This window comes from Haemorhous mexicanus, chromosome 15 (assembly GCF_027477595.1).
Source record: "Haemorhous mexicanus isolate bHaeMex1 chromosome 15, bHaeMex1.pri, whole genome shotgun sequence".
NCBI classification, from domain to species: Eukaryota; Metazoa; Chordata; class Aves; order Passeriformes; family Fringillidae; genus Haemorhous; species Haemorhous mexicanus.
In genome coordinates this window covers 16,023,749-16,043,583 of record NC_082355.1, presented here as the reverse complement: position 1 = coordinate 16,043,583, position 19,835 = coordinate 16,023,749, and the positions used below count along the sequence as shown (strand labels likewise).

Here is a 19,835-nt window from a genome sequence, read left to right as displayed (position 1 = left end):
TACTGAAAATACTGTGTTAATTGCTCAGCTGCTCTCTTCAGGGCCTCAGACTTTCTCCAAAATATACCAAGTGGTGTAAGGGGGGGTGGCTTCACCCTCACTGAGGAAGCTCAGATAAACTCATTAATCCATGGAGAGAGCAGAATCTTCTGTTTCTCCTTCTCCCCAAAGTCTCCTCTTTGTACAAATACGTCTGCAGCTGCACCCAAACCTGCAGAGCTTTCTTAAGGCAAAGCCCACTCCTCCCCCTCTATAAATAACCCAGAAATCAGTTCATACTCCTCCCAAATATCCTTCCCACTCCTGCCTGCAGCTTTGATTTCATGCCTGTCTTCAGCAGCCAGGGTGAATCACCCATTTCCTGCCTCCTAATCCTCACTCTGTCACAAAGCTCTGCAGGTTTTCTGCTGCTCCTCCAGGTATTTCTGCTTTGGGCTCAGTAAGAAAAGCCACATTAGGACAGAAAAATGCTGAGCAGGTGGCACTACCACAGCCTAACACACAGAGAAAGGAATCAAGCTTGTTCCCTCGTGGCTGTTGTATTTTAAACACAATTAAATAATGAAAGAGCATAAATTACAGCCTGGATTTTCTCATGTAGGTTTTTCTCCCCATGTGGGGTAGAGAATTCCATGTGAGGTTTTCGTGTCTCCAGTTTTTGCCATGTGGAATTGTGTCATACCCATTCAACCTTGACAGGTCACTTTATTGAAATATCAGTGGTTTTGTGAGAATCTCAGGTTTCACATGGGAATAACGAAACCCCAAACCATAAAAAAAAAAGAATTCTGGCTGTTAACACACCAGAAAGCAAAAAAGGAACTCACTTGAGGCTTAAATTTTGAATGTTTGGGATTGGCAGCATAGGACTGACCCAATGCAATTTCATGGTCTGTTTATCCATCCTGTTCTCTGGACCATCATGCATTTTCTAACAGGTGCTTTCCCTTAGCCTGGCATCTGTGACAAACAGAACACGCTGCAGAGAAAGCAACTGCCCTCATAAATCTAATTCCAGTCAATGAAGAGCTCATGGCTGAGAATCACAGAACTGCATAATCAATAATCATGGTCTGCAAGACAGAAAAATAGCTTCTGATGGCTTCCTCCAAAGCTGTGCTCCAGATTCTGGATTCTTTTTCAGTATTTCAGGATTATGCAGCTTCCCTAAAGGCTGTGTGGACCAGCACTGCTATCCTGCATAACTCTGTCTGGCACTTGACCTGAATATGTTTCTCTCGATTAGGCAGTGACATTCTCAGCTGGAAACTCTGTTGGTACATTCCAATTGTTGTCTCAGCATAAAGGTGTGCTGGAGTTATTCTGAAAACCCAGATGTGTGGCACTGTCTGTGTTTCAAAAATTTTAGTTATTAGCATGATTTGGAAGCTTTCACTCCCAGATTCCAGGATCTGCTGCCCCTGATCTCTCCCAGCACCTGCTTTGAAGTGATGAGTCTCTGTCAAGTGCTGGTGCCAAGCTCAGCAGAGAGAAAAAAAAACCACTTATTAACACCTAAATCAGAATTAGCCAGTGGCTGCTGGCCTGGATTCTTCCAGATGTAGCAGGTCTGCAAAGGAGGTAGAACTTCTGTCCAGCACCTCTTCTGGGCAGCACACAGGGAACCTCACTGCCAGCTGCAACCATTTGTTCCCTTTCACAAATACTGAACTGACCTCAACACCCAAATATCCCACTTCCCCTAATTCATGCTGTATATTTGTCCCATTTGCCATGAGAATTGCACAGCCTCAGATCAAATCTTCTGAATGGAAAACAACCCCTGCAACAGCTGCCACTTTGCAGATCAAATAAAGGCCATTCAGACAAAAATCATCTCCTGTCTCCTCAGTCCCCCTGGGAAAGTAGGACACTGTGTGCAGAGCAGAAAGGCAAAACCTCAGCACATGGCAGGGCAGAAAGGCAGCTCTGCTCCACAAGAACAATTATCTGCCAGGTCCAAGAGTAACACACTGAGTATCTGAGCTAACCTTAACTATCAATCTAACACAGGATGTGAGCAGCTGTGCTTCCAAAAGTCACAAAATGTTCACAAAAATTAATACCACAGAGTTAACACAGCTCCACTTCTTACCAGGAATTACTCTGAAGTGCAAAATGCCCAGCTCTCCCATTTTGTGCTGGCTGCTAGAGTTTTTGAAGGCTCAAAAGCTGCTCCAGCATTACATAAACACAGAATTAAACAAAATCAAATCTATAATCTCTAAGGCTTTAGAAAAGCTGGGCAAGGGGGGGGGGATGTAAGAAAAAAAATCTATGATTTTTTAATAACAATTCTAATGATGTAGAAAACACAAAGTTTAATTTTTTAAAAATTAGATGATCTTTAACTACTGAGCTCTGTATATGGGGTTGGTAATAACTATTTTTCAAGGACCTTCTCAAGTATAATGCTCTGCACAGCTCAAAGGAAAGGGTATTGCCATGAAATCAAAATGGCAGAGCAAATATTTAATTACTGGTTACTCCAGCTCCCAGTACCTCAGCAGAGCCCAATGCAATCCTGCCCACTTTAGCCAGAATCCATCAGCATATCACCTAAATCCCAAGCAGTAGTATCAAAGACTGATGAAATGTTTGGAAAGAAAAAATTATTTGGCTTTCTAGGCACTGCATATCATTTTTGAAAGACATCAGCTAAACTGGGTGATTGAGCTGAAAATAAAATTTAAAAAATGCAGATAATTGGGGTCTCCAATTAAGAGTCTCCTCACCACAACCTCAGCATTTTAGTTTTTTAACAGGAGCAGGTGCAGCTCAGAGGATGACTGGTCAGCCCATGTAAGGAGAGAACAATCTCTTGCTGGAGCAACCTCACTTTCCATGGCAAGCTCTGGATAAACATTCATGGAAGATTTTCCCTCAGTTCCAGGACTCCAGTTGGCTACAGACCCCCTACAGCCACTGCTTGGCTATGAGATGAGGATTTTCTCTGGGCTTGCTATCTTTCCCAATAAAAGGGAATTCAGTGACATTGGGTGATATTTAGATGTCTAGTTCCTCTATTGTCTGCATATATCAACACATTTTTTTCAAGCCCTTAAGCACTTACTCCCAGAAGTGCCTCCTAAAAGCTGAGGCAAAGACAGACAGACAGTTCTGTCTGGCAGAACAGACTCCTGGCACCACAGCCAGGAAATCCTGCCTGGGGCAGGTCACTTTGCCCTCAGAGGTGGAAATAGCTGACATTTTTATCAGTGGGCTGCCAATGAAGATTCTCAGCTTACCCACAAATTTTACAATAATTATTTAGTTGTGGATTTGCTTTCTAACTGTAATGAAGGAAACACTTCCCTTTCTTCACACTCTGCTCTTTCTGCAGGGCTGTTACTGCATCTGCTGGCCATTGCATTTCAGCAGTTTCATGAACAGTGGGCTCTGTTTTGACTTCAGCTTGCTCTTAGAAACATCCTTAGAGGGTGTGGGAAGGGGAGAAGAACACAAATGAGTTCTCCCTTGTCTCCTGTGAATATTCTCAGGCAACACTGCAGCCACATGCAAGAGTGACTCTGCCTGCTGGGATAAATTCCAGATCATGGAGTCTCCTGTGCTGGCTTTCTTCCCCTCATTCTGCAATTGCCCAGCAGCCATTCAACATTCATCCAACACTGGTTCTCCAGTCTAGTATTGCTGCTCCTCAGCATTGCTGATGATATTGCAGCTGGCAGCACAACCCATCTGCAGTGGAATTGGGCATTGGTCAGGCTGCCCAGCTGGATGGCTGGCAGCTCTTTGTGCTGAGGATCTACTGAGGCTCTCTGGGTCTGAAAAATCATGCCATGGGTGTCATCCTCATCCTACATTTCCACACTAGCAGGTGGCTTCTTGTACCTGGTTTGTTTAAGACTGGATGGCTGCTGTATCCAGACTTGGAGTAAGGATTTTTCCACACCCAGATCCCTGCTGGTCCTTCCCAGCAAAGGGCAAAGGTTGCAGTCATGGGTCTGGGTCTTTCCACTTCCAGCTGCAAAACAGCACTTCCAGCAGTGATGGTAAAACTACTCAAATAACAGTGAAAAAGGAACTTGGTGAACATAGTTCAGCTGATCTCTTTAATTACCTGCTCAAGGAAATGAGAAATTAAATGCAACACATCACTTCTCTCCACCAGAATTTCCTTGAGCTCACAAGTTCGTGTGACCACCTGGGATGCCATCATTGACACCACGGGAGACTAAAGGTCAACCAAAAACTCATCTTCTTTTTCTTCCCTGATTTTTAGTTTTTCATTTGTCTAATTTGTTGCAGCATAGCTGTAACTAATCTGCATTTCATCTGTAATTTCTAAATTGGATGTATTGAGTGCTGCAGTTCTATATTCTTCAAACAGATTCAACATTCATAAATTTTGAATAGACCCAATACATTTTAGAAGAAATAATATTTTCAGGGGCTTACTACACTTCTCAAACCCCTTATCAAATGATTTATTATTCTTCGACTTAGTATCTCTTTCATTGTTTGTGTTTTACTTACTCAGATAATGAAAGTCCTTATCTTTCTTTGCTTTTCATCATCTGTTCTGATCAACTCTACAACAAGATCAGTTGTTTTTTCCTCTTTCTGCCTTGTTTTCACAAGTCTGATTCCCTACAAGCACAGCAGTCCTTTGCTGTGAACATGCAGTCCCACCCATTCAGTCTCTGGTACCCCTGACCCCTTCTGTGCCAGTCTGAGCTCTCAGCAGCAGCAGCTGAGCTGAAAATGGAGCCTCCACAAACCTTTTCAGGCAGAGTGGTTCCCTGAACCAGCTAATTCTGCATCAGAGGAGATTTGACAGAGGACTGGAATAATGGCAAGAGCTAACAGAAGAAGCAAAACAAAAACCCCCAAGATTTCATACAATAGCCTGGATTAGAAGGGACCTTAAATGTCATCTCACTCCAAACCTGTGCCATGGGCAGGGACATCTCCTCTACACCAGGCTGCTCTGAGCCCATCCAACCTTGAACACTTCCAGGAAGAGACCTAGACAGGTAAAAGCTGATAGGGAACTACACAAAGCCATTCCTTTAGTACACATAATCTCCCTGAAATGCATGCAAGCTCCTCCTAAAGTTGAAACACAGCTCTTTCTAAAAATTGAAATTACTTGCAGGTAGGACTACAGACATCAGGACAGAAATCAGCTTCCTAATGTTTTCTTCCAACTGGTTTGTGCAGCTTCTCTCCATCCTCCACCAAGGAAGGAGGAAAAAAAAGAGGAAGAGCAGCAAAAATCTGTCATGCTCATGATATCTGTGCAATACAGACTAGGGATTTGTATTTTGGTTTCCTAGCAACTCTGAAGGCCAATTCAGCAGTGATTTTATACTGAGCATCAGTTCCAGGGTTGCTTCAGCTCTTCTCACAGAGAGAGTTCTGAATCTTTAACTGCCTCCTTCTCTCCTTTAATGCACAGGTAAAGTGCAACCCTAGGCTGACTGCTAGATTAGTAACACCTACATTTTACTTTCACCTACATTCCATCCTCTGATGATTTTTTTATTCCACATGAAAAAATGATGAAGAGCTCTTAAGCTAGTGTTTAATCAAATTGGTCAGGGGAAATGAACAAATGGAAAGGAGAATCTGCAGATTAAAATGAAGCTATCATCAAAGAAGATCAAAGCCAGAGCTGACCTCACATCATAGCCATGGAGGACCCAGATGCAGTTTCTGCAATGTCTGTTACAAAAACTTGCCATCTGTGAATGGTAAAAGGAGAAAAACCAGGCAAGAATAATGAGGTTAATTCTAGACCTTGATGAGCACTAAGCTTTTAAAATGATAGCTGGCATATAATTTCAGAATTCATAAAAATGCATCAAGAAATAAACACTGGGAGCATCAGTTTTTATGGCTGGGAATATATTTTCCACTGAGAACAGCTCCAAAGCTGGCAGGAATGCTCCAAGCTTTCCATCCCACTGTCTGGCCAAGATGCCTCAGAGAAGATCAGAAGCTGACCTGCATGGATTTATTTTGCACAGCCCACTGGCCTCCCTGCTGGGGCTGCCAATTAGTTCCAGTTGTGAGAGTGTTTTCTGCAGTGTGGCAAGTTGCCAGTGGGGAACTGGATTAAGATCACCAAATTACTTTGCCTGTCAGCCCAGAAGTAAAGCAGTTAGTTCTCTTCTCCATTTACTTCTGGATAGGTTCAGCTGCAGTTTGGAAGCCTGTGCACCAGGATGGATGCACTGATTCACAGTGTGGACCTGTGGTGGTGTTCACAGGGGTCCCAGGATGAGAGAAGAGATGAGAATCTTGACTCCATGTTTCAGAAGGCTGATTTATTATTTTATGATATATTATATTAAAAGAAAATGATATATTAAAGCTATACTAAAAGAATAGAAGGAAGGATTCCATCAGAAGGCCAGCAAGGAAAAGAAAGGAATGATGATAAAATCTTGTGACTGACCAGAGAGTCTGAGACAGCTGGACTGTGATTGGCCATTAATCAAAAACAACTACATGAGACTAATCAAAGATGCACCTGCTGCATTCCACAGCAGCAGATAATTATTGTTTTTCTTTTCCTCTGAGGCTTCTCAGCTTCTGAGGAGAAAAGATCCTAGCAAAAGGATTTTTCATAAACTATGTCTGTGACATGGACCAACAGAAATGTGCTTTGTTCCTCCTCCACAATTCACTGCTGAAAATAGTTTTACTGTCTCACTGCACCTGCACTCCTCAGAGGGGAAAAGGCAGGGACCCAGAGCAGCCAGCAGCATGTGTGGTCCTTGAGAAACTCTGCCACCCTTCTTGCCCCTCAGAAAATCAGCTCAATTAAAAGCAAAAGGTGATGTTCCTCACGGTGCTTTATTTCTCCTAACTGAAGTCTGGGAATAAATGAAGCAGATAATCTGGCACTAATGTTATTAATTTATTTTAATTCTTTGGTTTGCAGCTACACATGTGGGAGACCCTGCTACCTACTTAGCATAAATTTCAGCAAGATAACAATCTGCTGAGAACAGGTAATTTTCCCTGTGAAGAGATGACATTATTCATGGTAACTGAGAGAACAAATCACCTGGAAACCGAATCAGCAGGGTGCTGCTGGCCCACCCCTCCTGCTGACAGTCTGTGCCTGCTGCAGGCACAGGGGCTGGAGAGAATTGATCCTCCACGAGTGACTGGAGACATTTGACTCCAGGCATTTGGAAAGGACACTGTTACCATGAGCCTGCCTGGTACACTGTCAGAGATGACAACAGGAGTGCTCTGAGATGGTGCAGAGTGGACAATTCAGCTGCTGCAGTTATTAATAAGGACCACTTCACCCCCACCATGGCTGTGCAAGCTGATTCTCCACTAAAATCATCTCCACTGGGAGCATAGTGGATCACAAATGCAGCACAAGGTAGTGAAAAGCAGAGAGTAGGAGGGAGGAGAATGTACTTTACAAATCCTGATTGTTTAATGCATTGTGTTCCTTGGTAAAGAAAATTCCAGTTTGGATTTTGGTTCTTTGAAGCGAAGTTGTAAGGTCTACAGGCAGGGTTTGAAGGAAAATTGGGGGAGGAATAGTTTGTTCTGCATTTTTCAGTGTTATGATATGATGTTTATTATTTATTTTGCCATTTTTCACTCACTGCCTTTGGTCAAAAGAGCTTTCATTTTATTCTGCCTTACAACATTCTTCCTTTAAACTCAGCTACCACATTCGAGTGATTATGTGGAACAAAAATATTGGAAAATTTAATCAAAGGGACTAAAGAAGGCTCATGGCTTTCCTGATTGTTTATAAGCACAGTCTGTGTTCTGGATTTTCAAGTGCCTCCCAATGCATTAAAAATCTGCATATGAAAAAACTGCTGAAATGACTTGAGGATCAGAGCTTGCATCTTGGAAATAACTGTTTCTTTTCTCAAGGTTTGAATAATTTAACTGGAATAAGCTATCCAGAGGCCCAGGCACCAGGCCAGGGAGGTGTGGTTACAGGATAAGAAGGCATAACTTCAGGCAAAATCCCTTGGCCAGCTCAAGTAACCACAGGGACAAATGCAGAGAGGGAAGGGCAGGGGACCTCTCTTGCCCTTAATTGTCTAAGTGAGCCTAAGGAGATGAGCTGCACAATTAGGGATCTAATTAGTGCCACTCCCAGCCAGGACAGCAGCCTCTTTTCCATGTGCTTCAGTGTTAACACACCTGAGGTCTGACCTAAAAATGGAGTTGGAACTCCCTGTGCAGCCCCTCAAATCCCACCTTGCACCCACAGCTCCAGAGAGTCTGGGAGTCCACAGACACAGGATTTGCTTGTCAGGAAACAAATCTTGCTGTTTCAAAAACTCCTTCTCAGAACAGCCCAAAAAGAAATCATGCAAGGCAGGCATGAGACAGAAGTGGGTTACAAACAGCAAATTGTAGAAGGGCTTGGTGTGGAAGGGACCTTAAAGCTCACTTAGTGCCAACCCCCTTCCAAACTTCCACGGTCCCAGGTTCTCCAAGCCTCACCCAGCTTGGCTTGGGACACTTCCAGGGATCCTGGGGCAGCCACAGCTGCTCTGGGCAATCTGTGTCAGTGCCTGACCACCCTCTCAGGGAAGAAATTCTTCTTAACATGCAACCTAAACCTACTCTCTAAGTCTGAAGCCAATCCTCCCTTGCCCTGTCACTCCCTGCCCTCATTCTTTTGATGCACCTGTCCTGTTCCTAGTAACCAACTCAAGAAAAAGATAAAAAATTTAATTTCATCATATTCAAACCACTCTCAGTCAGTTCTGTTCTAGCTCCAGCCTCCAGAGCTTTGTGGTGGGATGACCTGCTGCTGTTCACTGGTTTGTTCTGGTCACCTCTTGGTGTTGACCCCAGCCCTGGATGATGGGTGAGGACACCCAGGCTGCACCAAGTCTCCTTTGTGTTCTCTGAACCTGTTTTATCCACCTGTGCAAACAGAAGCAGCACAAACACATAGGAACAATTCCCACAAGACCACAAAGGGTTTCTGGTGTGGTTTTTTCCTTCCTAATCAACCCATTTATTTTGCTAGTTGCGTGCCTGCTAAGAGGGGATGCTTTTAGGGATGGCTGACTGTAATTATATAAGACAAGAGCAGAGAAGCTGCACTCAGATTCATTTCCTCCACAGCCAGAGCCTTGATTTTCTGAGAATTAAATCCCCATAATGAAGGGGAAGCCTTTGTGTGCTGCTGTTGCTGTTTTCCATCTCTCATTGCACCCTCTGAGTGCACACAAGTAATGACTGAATGATTTCAGGGTTTAGCTCTTGGAGTAAAATCAGCATCTCCAGGTCAATGTTACATAAATAGGCAGAATGTGTGCTGGTAAAACATGCACATACTGCTTTCTCTGCCTTGGGCAGCCCTGTTCTGGAGTCTCAGCAAAACCAGGGTACAGCCAGGAGATCAGAGAGGTTCACAAGAGAGAAATACCATTGTAGAATCATGGAATGGCTTAATTAATTATAGAATCATGGAATGGCTTGGCTTGGAAGGGGCCTTAAAGACCATCTCATTCCAACCCCCTGCCATGGGCAGGGACACCTTCCCCTGTCCCAGGTTGCTCCAAGCTCCATCCAAACTGGCCTTGGACACTTCCAAGGATGGGGATCCACAATTTCCCTGGGTAACTTGTGCCAGGGCCTCACCACCCTCAAAGGAAAGAATTTCTTCCTGCTCTCTAATCATTGTCGTTGTGAAGCCATTTCCCCCTGTCCTGTCACTCTTGTAGAAAGTCCCTCTCCAATGGCCCAGAGGAGCAGGCAGCAGCCTCTGCCTGCCTCTTTAGCAGCAGGGCTTGGGAGCTGCTGAAGGTCAGACTTCCCAGGCAAAGGGCCTGTGAGCACTGCAGGGAAACAGGAATAGCAGCAGTGCTCAGGAAGCCCTGAGCTCACGGGCTCTGCATGGCTCAGCAGCTGGGAAGGAGAGCCCCCCAAGAGCCTCACAAAGCTCTTCATTCCCTCCTGCTGCCCTGAGAGCATTCTGGGCCAGGTGGATGCTGATCACCATCCCCACAGAGCACTCTGTGATAAGAGTAATTTTAATTTTTCCTGTTTTCCCACTTTTTAATGCAGGATAATGAACATGTCCTTTCCCTTGTGTTCCCAGACTTTGTCTGCCCTGCTCATGTCAGTGGCAAGTTCCTTAAGGCAAGGCTTGTCTTTTGCTGTTTGTGTGGGCTTTGTGCAGCACCATCTGACCTGAGAGGCACTGCCACACTCCAGCATCAACAGCAGATGCTGAAGCAGTGCCTGGTTACAAAAATAAACACATGAAAAATACATTTATGACCCTTGTGTACAGCAAAGTGCTGCACACAGGCAGACATCCATTAAGAGAAGATCCAATATCACAGAGTGGTCTGGATTCCCTCAACCTCATTTCTTCTTCCACCACTCACAACATAAATAAATTCCAGACCAGAATTTCTTAGGATTACTTAGAAACACCCTTATTTTATCCATCTATTTTCTATCAGATAGTAAATTGTATATTGCAAGAGACAACAGGGTTAAACTTCATCTGGGATCATAAATATCATGGGTTGTTTTAATATTTACTTGAGTATATTTCCTTTCAAAAAAATCTAAACAGAATAAAATTAAGCCCACAGCAGTAGAGAAAGAAATAAAAAATAACCCCCAAACCATGCATACAGAAGCGAGGCACAACAGGGAAAAAATAAAGCAGCTGTAAGCTCAAGTGGAAACAATTTGATTACCATCAATTCCCTGAAGTACTGACCAGATAAACACTTGTTTAGTTTATAAGTTCTGACAAGATCACAACCCAAGGTAGTACAGCAGCAAGAGAGTGATTTTTCTATTTATGTATTGAAACTGCTGAGAAAATAATAAAGACAGGAATCAAAATCCATGTCTTCTGTGTAGCTACAAAATATTTCCAGTAGGCAGACAAGGCAAACTCACTGGCATTGTTATGAAGATCACAAAGACCAACATGCCTAAAGCAACAGACAGTGAAAAAGTTGCTTAGATTTGAAAATCTGACTTTATTGTATTTATAAAATAATTTCCTAACAGATGTAAGAGAATTATTCACATCATCTGGCAAATGTTGTATTTGTCTCCCCCTTTTATTTTTTGGCTCAGTTATGAGAAATATATTTATTTTTTAAGTGCAAATTCAACCTCCATTTGGAGGAAGCAAAAAGATTATTACAGAAAAGGATGAATTAAACAGAAAAGGAGTTTTTGCTATTAAACTTTCTCCCAGTGCCTAAATATAGAAATTCTAACCAGATAAACTGCTTACGTAAAATCTCTTTATCACTTCTTAAACTGATGAAGTCTGGAGCTGCAGCAGCTTTTGCCCACAGTTTCAGAAGACTTTCTTCATATTGTTCAGTCCCAGAAAACCTCTAGCCTTTTGCCCCCTTTATTCTTATTTAATTCCTGGTTTCAGAAGTTTTGCAGGTCCCCTGGGTTATTTACATCTCAGCTGGAGCTATCAGTCCTGCCTTTAGGAAACCTGCATGGAAACAATCACCCCAGGTGGGGTGAGAAATTGGACTTGATCTCCACTTGGGAAAATTCAACCACTGGCTCCAGTCAGGGAAAAATGTACAAGTGTGGTGCTAATCCCAAAGGAAGGATGCACATACACAGGGACTGGACTAAATGATGAGATGCACAAATGCATTCTGGGCCTAATGAGAAGGGGAAATTGTTCTCACAAATATTTGCAGCAGGTGAAATCAGGAATGTGCCACAGTAGATGAAGACATAAACTCTTCCAAGATCATTCTCTTTGACAGTCAAAATTAATACAAAGTCTTATTCAAATACATGAAGTCAAGGAGATCACACAATTTAGAGGTTTCCAGCATTAGGCTTTCCCAAATTCTGATGATCCTATCCTTTTTTCCTTACACTGAGCCTTCAAGGACTAGATCTCTCATCCATATCATCTCCTTTACTTGGCACACCCTGCTGGAAAAGAATGGAGCCCTGAACAATGATCACAAACACTATTTCAGCTCATTCATGAGGGTTTTGCAGCTAAGAGGAAAATAAATTAACAGAAAGTAAATTTAACTTTAGCCAAGTCATGACTGCAGTTTCTGTATAATATCATCTATCATCCCCTCCTCTCTTTGCTCACTCAGCTGAACAGAAATCTAAACTAACCTATTCATTTACCCAGCCCTGGCTCCAAATATTGAAAGCCCAAAGTGCTGGTTCAGCCACAGTTTGGATGGGGTGAGGCAGATGAGTTCCTGGTCATAACAGCCATCAGCTTTTAAAAAATAATGATCAGTATGTCAAGCTGTATCTGTCATAAAAATATGTATTTTGGACATGTTCTTTTGAAAAAGTCCTTTTGATTTCAAAATGCTTTTCTTCAGTCCAAGTAGCATTTGAAATTCTCAGTCCTCTCCAGCTTCCATCAGGCTGTCAAAATGAGAAGCATCTATCCCTGAAAATTCTTAGTTCAGTATGAAATATTGAAAAGGTGATGTGGGGCCAAGCTGGTGACCTACATTTCAACATTCCTGAAATAACAATACAGAGGGGAGACAGTGGACAGATGAGCAAGAAGAGACCAAAGTCATTAGATGAAATGAAAAAAACAACAAAAAAAATTAGAAAGAGGGAGGTACATACTTGGCAAACCAGAGAGGTAACAAGAAAGCAGAGAAAATGGAATAAACAGAAGTGGAAAGCCAAAAAGCAGGAAGCATGCAGGGAATGTCCTGGGAATAAAGTGTTCTGGGAGCAGGGGCAAAACTGAGACTGCACATCATGTTGAGGGTCTCAGCAAGTTGGAATTGACTCGAGAATTCAGTGACCAAAATCTAAAAGTAAAATAAAAGAAAGGGATTTAGCCTCATATGGCCCTTGCAGATTATTTCTGTTTCAGTTCAGGCACTGCATCCACACAAGATCCACACAAGTAAGCTGGCATGATTTCCTTCCCCAGACCACAGAGCTGAGAGATACTGCAGCTTCAAAGAATTACTTTGGTGTGCTTTAAGGGCCTGATTTTTTCCATGATTCAAAAGGCTGTGAACCAAATCTCTGTGATACTTTCCTACAAATTCTTAGGACCTTAATTTTGGGAATTTATTAAATCACTGTTTTGACTAATTTTCATGAGAAACATAAATAACTGGGCTGTTCTGTATTCCCCCTCTTCTGTTCTTTAAAATATTCCAAATATTATCACAGTGTTTCTTAGACCACTAAAGATATGAATTTTAGGGCTGATATTTGGCTTTCTATATATTTCTGGTTTTGAAGGTTGGAATTATGAAATTCCATAGAAAACTGATTATTAATTTAAAAAATAAAGAGAGGCTCTAGCACAGCTGCATTTTCTAACTCCTTCCATTTTAAACAGCTGCAGCATTCTGCAACAAACCAGGAACGTGGTTTTGTATTCTGGGTTGCTAATTAGTTATTATCTTTTATAGCTTTAATCAATGAACTGCTCAAGCTAAGCCAGAGCAGTGCTGTTATTTGTAAATTAACCTTTAACAGTCTCAAAGAAACAGCACTTTCAGCCCCTGCACATTCTTTGCAGTGACTGCTTGATGAGCCTTGTGCTTGAGCACACCTTTTTTCTGTAGATGAGGAAGGTCATTTGGAGAAGGAGAACAGAAATTCACTGACATTTCAGGAAGGAATTGTCCTCTACTTACAGTCCCAGTGTAAAGCTGTATCATATGAAATATGTTACAACTTAGGTCTCATCACCCTCTGAGTTATTTTCTTGGGCTCTTTCTCTTTAAACTGGATTTTTAGAAGAACAATTCAGTGGCCAAGAGCTTTGTGACAGTACTCTGGGGTCCTTAACAGCTTCTCCTGTAATGCCTGTCTGATTTCAAGACCAGTGTCTGTTCTACCAGTGAGACTCAATCCCCCCCAAACCACTTTCCATTCCTTCTGTGCTGCTGTTACAAGGACTCAGAGGTGCAGACAAATGTCAGATGGTTACTCCATGAAAAGAACAACTGCAGTGCAGCTCTCTGTCCCACTCATCACAACCTATTACCCAAGCCCAGGGTGCCAATCTCCTCTCCACTGCCCTGTGCTCAGCAGTCACTTAAAAACCAGCACTGCCATTCCCTTGGAATGTGCCTCCTGCAGACCTTCTGGCATCTCTTCCAACTGTTTCTCTCTACCAGATCCTCTGTGCTCACCTTTCTGTACAGGATTTTTACTGGTGTGATGTGGGAAATGGAAAGACAGAAACTTCCACAGACACTGAAGGGTTTGATCTGCAGCCTTGGGAGAAGCTTGGATTGATGTGAAAATACAATATACAGACATTGAGCAGAACAATTATAAACTTATGCTTCTGTAGTTGTAAGTAGGACTATGCCTTAAGTAAGTAAAAAACTGTATTAATAAGATGGTGAAGGGTTTAGAATGTAGGGGTGTGGTTGGACAGAGTAAGGTAAGAGTTTAGATGTTATAACAGAAGCATCTGTGTGCATGTGAGACAGGGGGCAATGGATAAAAGTATCCACAGTGCAGCAAAATTAAGTAAAGGTGGTAGGTTAAAAAAGCAAAATGAACTTTGTGGCAACTGTCCATGGGATTAGAAAGTTCTACATTGTCTGTGACCATTTTGAGCTCTGGCTGACTGCTTGCTCTCTTAAATCTCACAGCCTCTGAGACTGATGGTTATCTGAGCAATAAATCATTTTTAGCCCAACTGTGGTCCCATCCCTTCACTAAATAACAGTGTCCCCTCTCATGCCCTTAGGTTTCTCTGCTCAGATCTCTTCTCCTTGCACTATCATCCTTTATCTCATTTATCTCCTTTATCTCCTTCTCCCAGTTTCACTGGAATGAAGTCTCTCTTTCAGATATAATATTCTTATTCAGGTTGGATTTACTTCTTTGACATCCAAATTGGTCTGTGAAACAGAGAATTGGGAATGCCACAACTAACAGTGGATAATTATAATGATTTCTTTCTCTATCAAGGCATTTTTGGACAATTTGTCTTAAATCCACAGAAGATCCCCTGTCCTTTCTTCACAGTTTTCCCACAGTTGTTCTGTTCACAGCAGCCAACCCCAAACCAGCAGCACAGAACTCACTAGGAAGACTGACTTTACTTCTCAGGAAATTTTGCTTATTTGACATAATCACAGTTGGTTCACATTTAGTTTTCTGAATTCCTGACTTATTTTGCATATCATGCCTCATCAATGGACCTCCTCTGCATTCCAGGTGATTGCAGCAGGAACCTTCCTCTGAGAGCAACACAAATTTACTCCAGAGAAACTGCAGTTCCCAGTGTAAACCCAGGGCAATCTAGGAGTATGTGGACAAGGAATATCCCTAGCTAGCATGGCACATGTGAGAAGGTCCCAGACAGAAGGAAGGAACAGCAGGAAAAATGGAATAAAACCAGGAAAGTTGTGAGACACACAAATTTCAGAGGACAAATGTTGAAAGATTCAGATTTGGGGTGATGAGATGCAAAGAGCTTTGCATAAAGGGATCTCATTTATTATTTTGTTCCACCCCCCTGCCATGGGGCACCTTCCACCATCCCAGGCTGCTCCAAGCCCTGTCCAACCTGGCCTGGGAGACTTCCAGGGATCCAGGGGCAGCCCCAGCTGCTCTGGGCACCCTGTGCCAGGGCCTGCCCACCCTCACAGAGAAAAATTTCTTCCTGCAGTGCTCCCAACCAGCCCATGATGGTCTGTCTGCTGTCCTGTCCTTGGGAGAGCCCAGGCAGTGCAGACAGGTTGAAATAATTGCACTGCACCCAGCTCTGGGGCCCCAGCACAGGAAGGACATGGACCTAGTGGAGCTTTACAAAACAGTGTTACCACCTCTCCTCCCCAGTAATTCCCTGAGAAAAGGAAAGGAAATAACAGATATATTTAGGAGAATGTTACCACAGCAAAATCAGAAGTACAAAATTAGTGTGGTTTAGGATGGCATTTGCCTAGGCAATCTGAATTCTGTCTCTTGTGCATATTTATGAGGGCAGACACTGAAATCCTAATTTTCTGAAAGTCTGTGGGCTATTGACATGGACTTCAGAGATGCCAGGATTTCACCTACACACACACAGAATTCAGATGCAGATTTTATCATTAAATCCTTCCCTCTTTTACAGAGCTGTCTGAATGGAGTCTTTTATTTTCCCTCTCTACATCAGGTGTGTGGCCCAGTGCCTGATTTACTGCACACATAGAAAGTCTACATGGAATACAGGAGTTGAAATTTCTCATGACTACTTTTCATCACAAATCCTTATTGTTCTCCTGAGTCTTACATGTGCTATGAAAGCATCTTTAGACTGGTTTTGTCTAGCAAAAATGCATTTTGAAGGATTTGCATTACACCAGTTCTGTTTTGTGGATTGGAAGCAGCAGCACAGAGAAATACACATAGATTGGTCTAATGCCTACTAAGTCTAAGCTCTGAATTATTCATAAGTCTGATTTATTCAGAAATCTTCAGTGTTTTATGTCTAGAGCAAAATTTCTGTTCATCTTAGTTTCTCTTATGAACTCTCACCATCTTTGCCAATCAAGCTCCATTTATTCTGAGTTAGTTACCAAAAAACCAGAGTTCATTCACATTATTGGTCATCTAAAGTCTGATGGAATTGCCAAAACTGCCAAAGGACATGGAGCAGAAACCAGAAATTCGTTCCCTGATCTCACTGTATAACATGTGGGGGACTAACAAGATGCCAAGAGAGCTAAACTCAAAGCCAGAGGGAGTTTGAACCTTCTTGTCCCACCTCACCCAGGAGTCTCCCAGCTGCAAACCTACAATGGGTTGGACTGCTGCCTGAGAAGATGCAAACACAATTTTAAAAATGCCAGATTCACTGTTCTTTGCATGGATTAAATATTCAATAAAGTCAACAGGAAGGCTGTCAGTCAAATAAGGACCAGGTTTTGCTTGGGAACACATATTTGCTGAAAAATGGGTGATGAGGTTGGAGTTCAGCTACATGTTAGGAATTAAGGATTTACTGATTTAACACCTGACTTGTTATTACAGGTCTTGAACCTAAACCAGAGAAGGAAAGAGGCACTGAAAGAGATATCTGTGGGAAACTACAGGCAGGATTCTAAAGCAGTGGTAGTAATTTGGTAAATATGTGGTGTTCTGAGGCTACAAAAGCTAACACAACCTTTAATCCTGAGATTTCTCCATGAAACACCTGCTAGCTGTTAAGGATCAGGGACATCTAAAGCTTTTGGTTACAAAGAGAGGAGAAGAACATTATCTGAAACTCACAACAAAAAAAGAAAAAATTCTAATTAATGTAATATCAGGGTGGCTAATCCCTTGGGAGAGGACAAAGACAAAACAAAATAATCTTCTTTGTGCTGGGATGCATTCATTGCCAAGTGCCTCACAAGTCAGGGAAGGAGGCAGCAATAAGAGCCAAGGGTTACTGCTGCTCAAACAAAGAGATGTTCAGGTTCCCAAAGCAAGTCCAACATGATAAGACCCAAAACAGAACAGCAAGCAGGACTCCAGACAGTGGAACAGGGCTTTGGGACCCAAGTGCCACTGGACCTCCTCAGATGACAGAACCATCCTACCTTTGCACTCAGGTTCTGGGGCTTGGAAATTGGCAGCAGCAGCATGGAAACCTCTGGGAGAATGTTTGCATCCATACTGAACTGGGCATGAGGCAAAGCACTGAGTGCTCAGCCAAGGATGCTCAGTGCAGCCAAAGCCTGAGGGGAGCCTTGGCAAAGGTTGGAGTGTTCTTGTGGTGACATTTTCAAATGCCAGCTCAACAGCCACACTCCCTTCATATCCTGCAAAGGCTGTGTGTTCCTGCAAAGCCTGCAGCAGAAGGAAGGCACACAAACCCCAGCTGATCATAGCCTAGGGCTCCATGATATATTAAATCAATTCCCCAATCTGCTTCTGCAAACAGCTCTTCTGCAGGACCAGTGCAGGTTTTACTGGGCACCATTAATTTGTGGATGTTGTAACTGTGATTGCAAATCCTCAGGCTGTGCCTCAACCCTTCATCCAGGTGAAATTCCAATTAAAATAGAAAGAAAGGTTTGCAGCAGAAAGATTAAATGAAGTAATTATAAGTTTTTCTGCTGGAGACCCCACGGCCCAGCATTTGAGCTGTCTCTGTGACATGGGCATCACTCCTCATGTCAATTCCTGTGTGCTCACAGAGCTGCCAGACAGGGCTCACCACCCTCCACAGAGCATCCACTGAGTTTACAGTTTAGTTTGGCTGAAACATGGCTGAAAACAGGGACTGATTGCTCCTCTATGTCTCTCTATTATTCCTGCCCCAAAATCAAAAGTGAGAATATTTTTTTGTCTGCACCACAAAACATCCAGGTGATTTTTTTTCTAAACTCCATGAGAACCTTCTGCCAATTCTGATTGACTGCTGTGAAGTCATCAGTCAGTGACAGAGGAAATGAAGCTTCATTCTAAACCATGCTTTTTGTCATTTATTTTGACAAATAAATCACATTTTCATTTCCATCATCATGTATTAGTGAATGAAAATAGCTAGCAAAAATTTAGGTCTGATTTCACCACAGAAAGGTAAAATGAGAAGAGACATTCAAAGAGATTAACTGGCTTTGCAAAAATAACAAAGGGAAAATTGATAAGCTCCTACCCCAGTTTTCCTGCTCTTTTGAAATGGAGGGCAAAGCAGCTCTGGAATACACACACCTGAACACACACATCAGAACTGAACCATTATTCCATTATTCCATTACACAAAGCAGTAACCTCCAAAGGCAGGGTGAGAGCTGGGATCAGGGACTCATCTCCATCACTCATCTGAGACTGAGTAAAGAAAAAGATGTATTTTCTGCTTTATTGTTCCACTCTATTTCAATTCCACAGAATAATTTACAAGAACTTTATATCCAGATCACAGAATATTCTGAGTTGGAAGGGACCCACAAGGATCATGGAGTCCAACTCCTCAGGGAATGGGAATTCACCCAGGGGCTGAACCCACAGCTTTGGGGTTATTAGCACCATGCTCTGACCAGCTGAGCTCATCTGAGGCTCTTCACTCAGTGATATAAAACAGAGGAAAAAGCAACTAGCAGCATTAGGAGATCTACTGCAGTTAACATCAGTTCTTCACAAATATTCTGGATTTCACATCCTTACCTGCTGTGGCACTGGAGACTGTTGGCCACTGCTGGTCAGGCCCTGCTGCTCCTCCACGCAGGACTCCTGCCTCCTCCATATGCACAGCACTGGAAGCAAATATCACACCTGGGTTATACAGCTCCCTTCTGCCCTGGGCTTCCCAGCACTTCCCCTTCCTGCTGCTTTTCAGAGCTCATAACTATTTGTCACTGTGCAGCTACTCCTACAGTACTGCATGATGGTAGCAGCATGAGAAGCAGCTGCTTGGACTTGCAAAAAATACTTTTGATTTTTTACTAAAATCCAGTCATGGAAAATAACTTATAAAACAAACACACCTGTAGGACACTGCTCTGACTGAGTGGGAGGCACTAATATTAAGGAAGTGACACATCTTTGCTACTAGGGTGTAGCAACATTGGGAAAATGATTAAAAAGTTGGTGGAGTTAGTTCTGAGCTTCTGCCATTATGCCATTTTAACAAATCCCACCTTCCTGGGTTACTGCACACTTCTCATGAGCAATTCAGGAAGAGAAATGCATTTTCTCAAATGCAAAAACTAATACAGCAAATTTTACAGTGTCACATCATGAGCACTGGGCATCAAAAGCACCAATTTGACCCTTACATGGAAGGAAAAGAGAAAAAAATCTGCTATTTTTAATACAAATCTGCTATTTTTAATACAAAACCAAGCGTGATGTTTATATGCTGTTCCTTAAGAGAAACAGGATTCTGTGGCTGTGTCCCTGTCTCT

At 42.7% G+C, this 19,835-nt stretch overlaps 1 protein-coding gene across 8 annotated transcripts in view; it reads right to left on the bottom strand.

The window, feature by feature from the left end:
- Positions 1 to 19,835, bottom strand: part of LOC132334412 (protocadherin alpha-C2-like) — a 127,934-nt gene that overhangs the window by 18,290 nt on the left and 89,809 nt on the right. For all 8 annotated transcript variants that reach the window (XM_059860462.1, XM_059860461.1, XM_059860464.1 and 5 more), the window contains exon 3: positions 19,096 to 19,184. In XM_059860462.1, the coding sequence (XP_059716445.1) occupies positions 19,096 to 19,184 (89 nt within the window). The remainder of the gene's footprint in view (positions 1 to 19,095; positions 19,185 to 19,835) is intronic.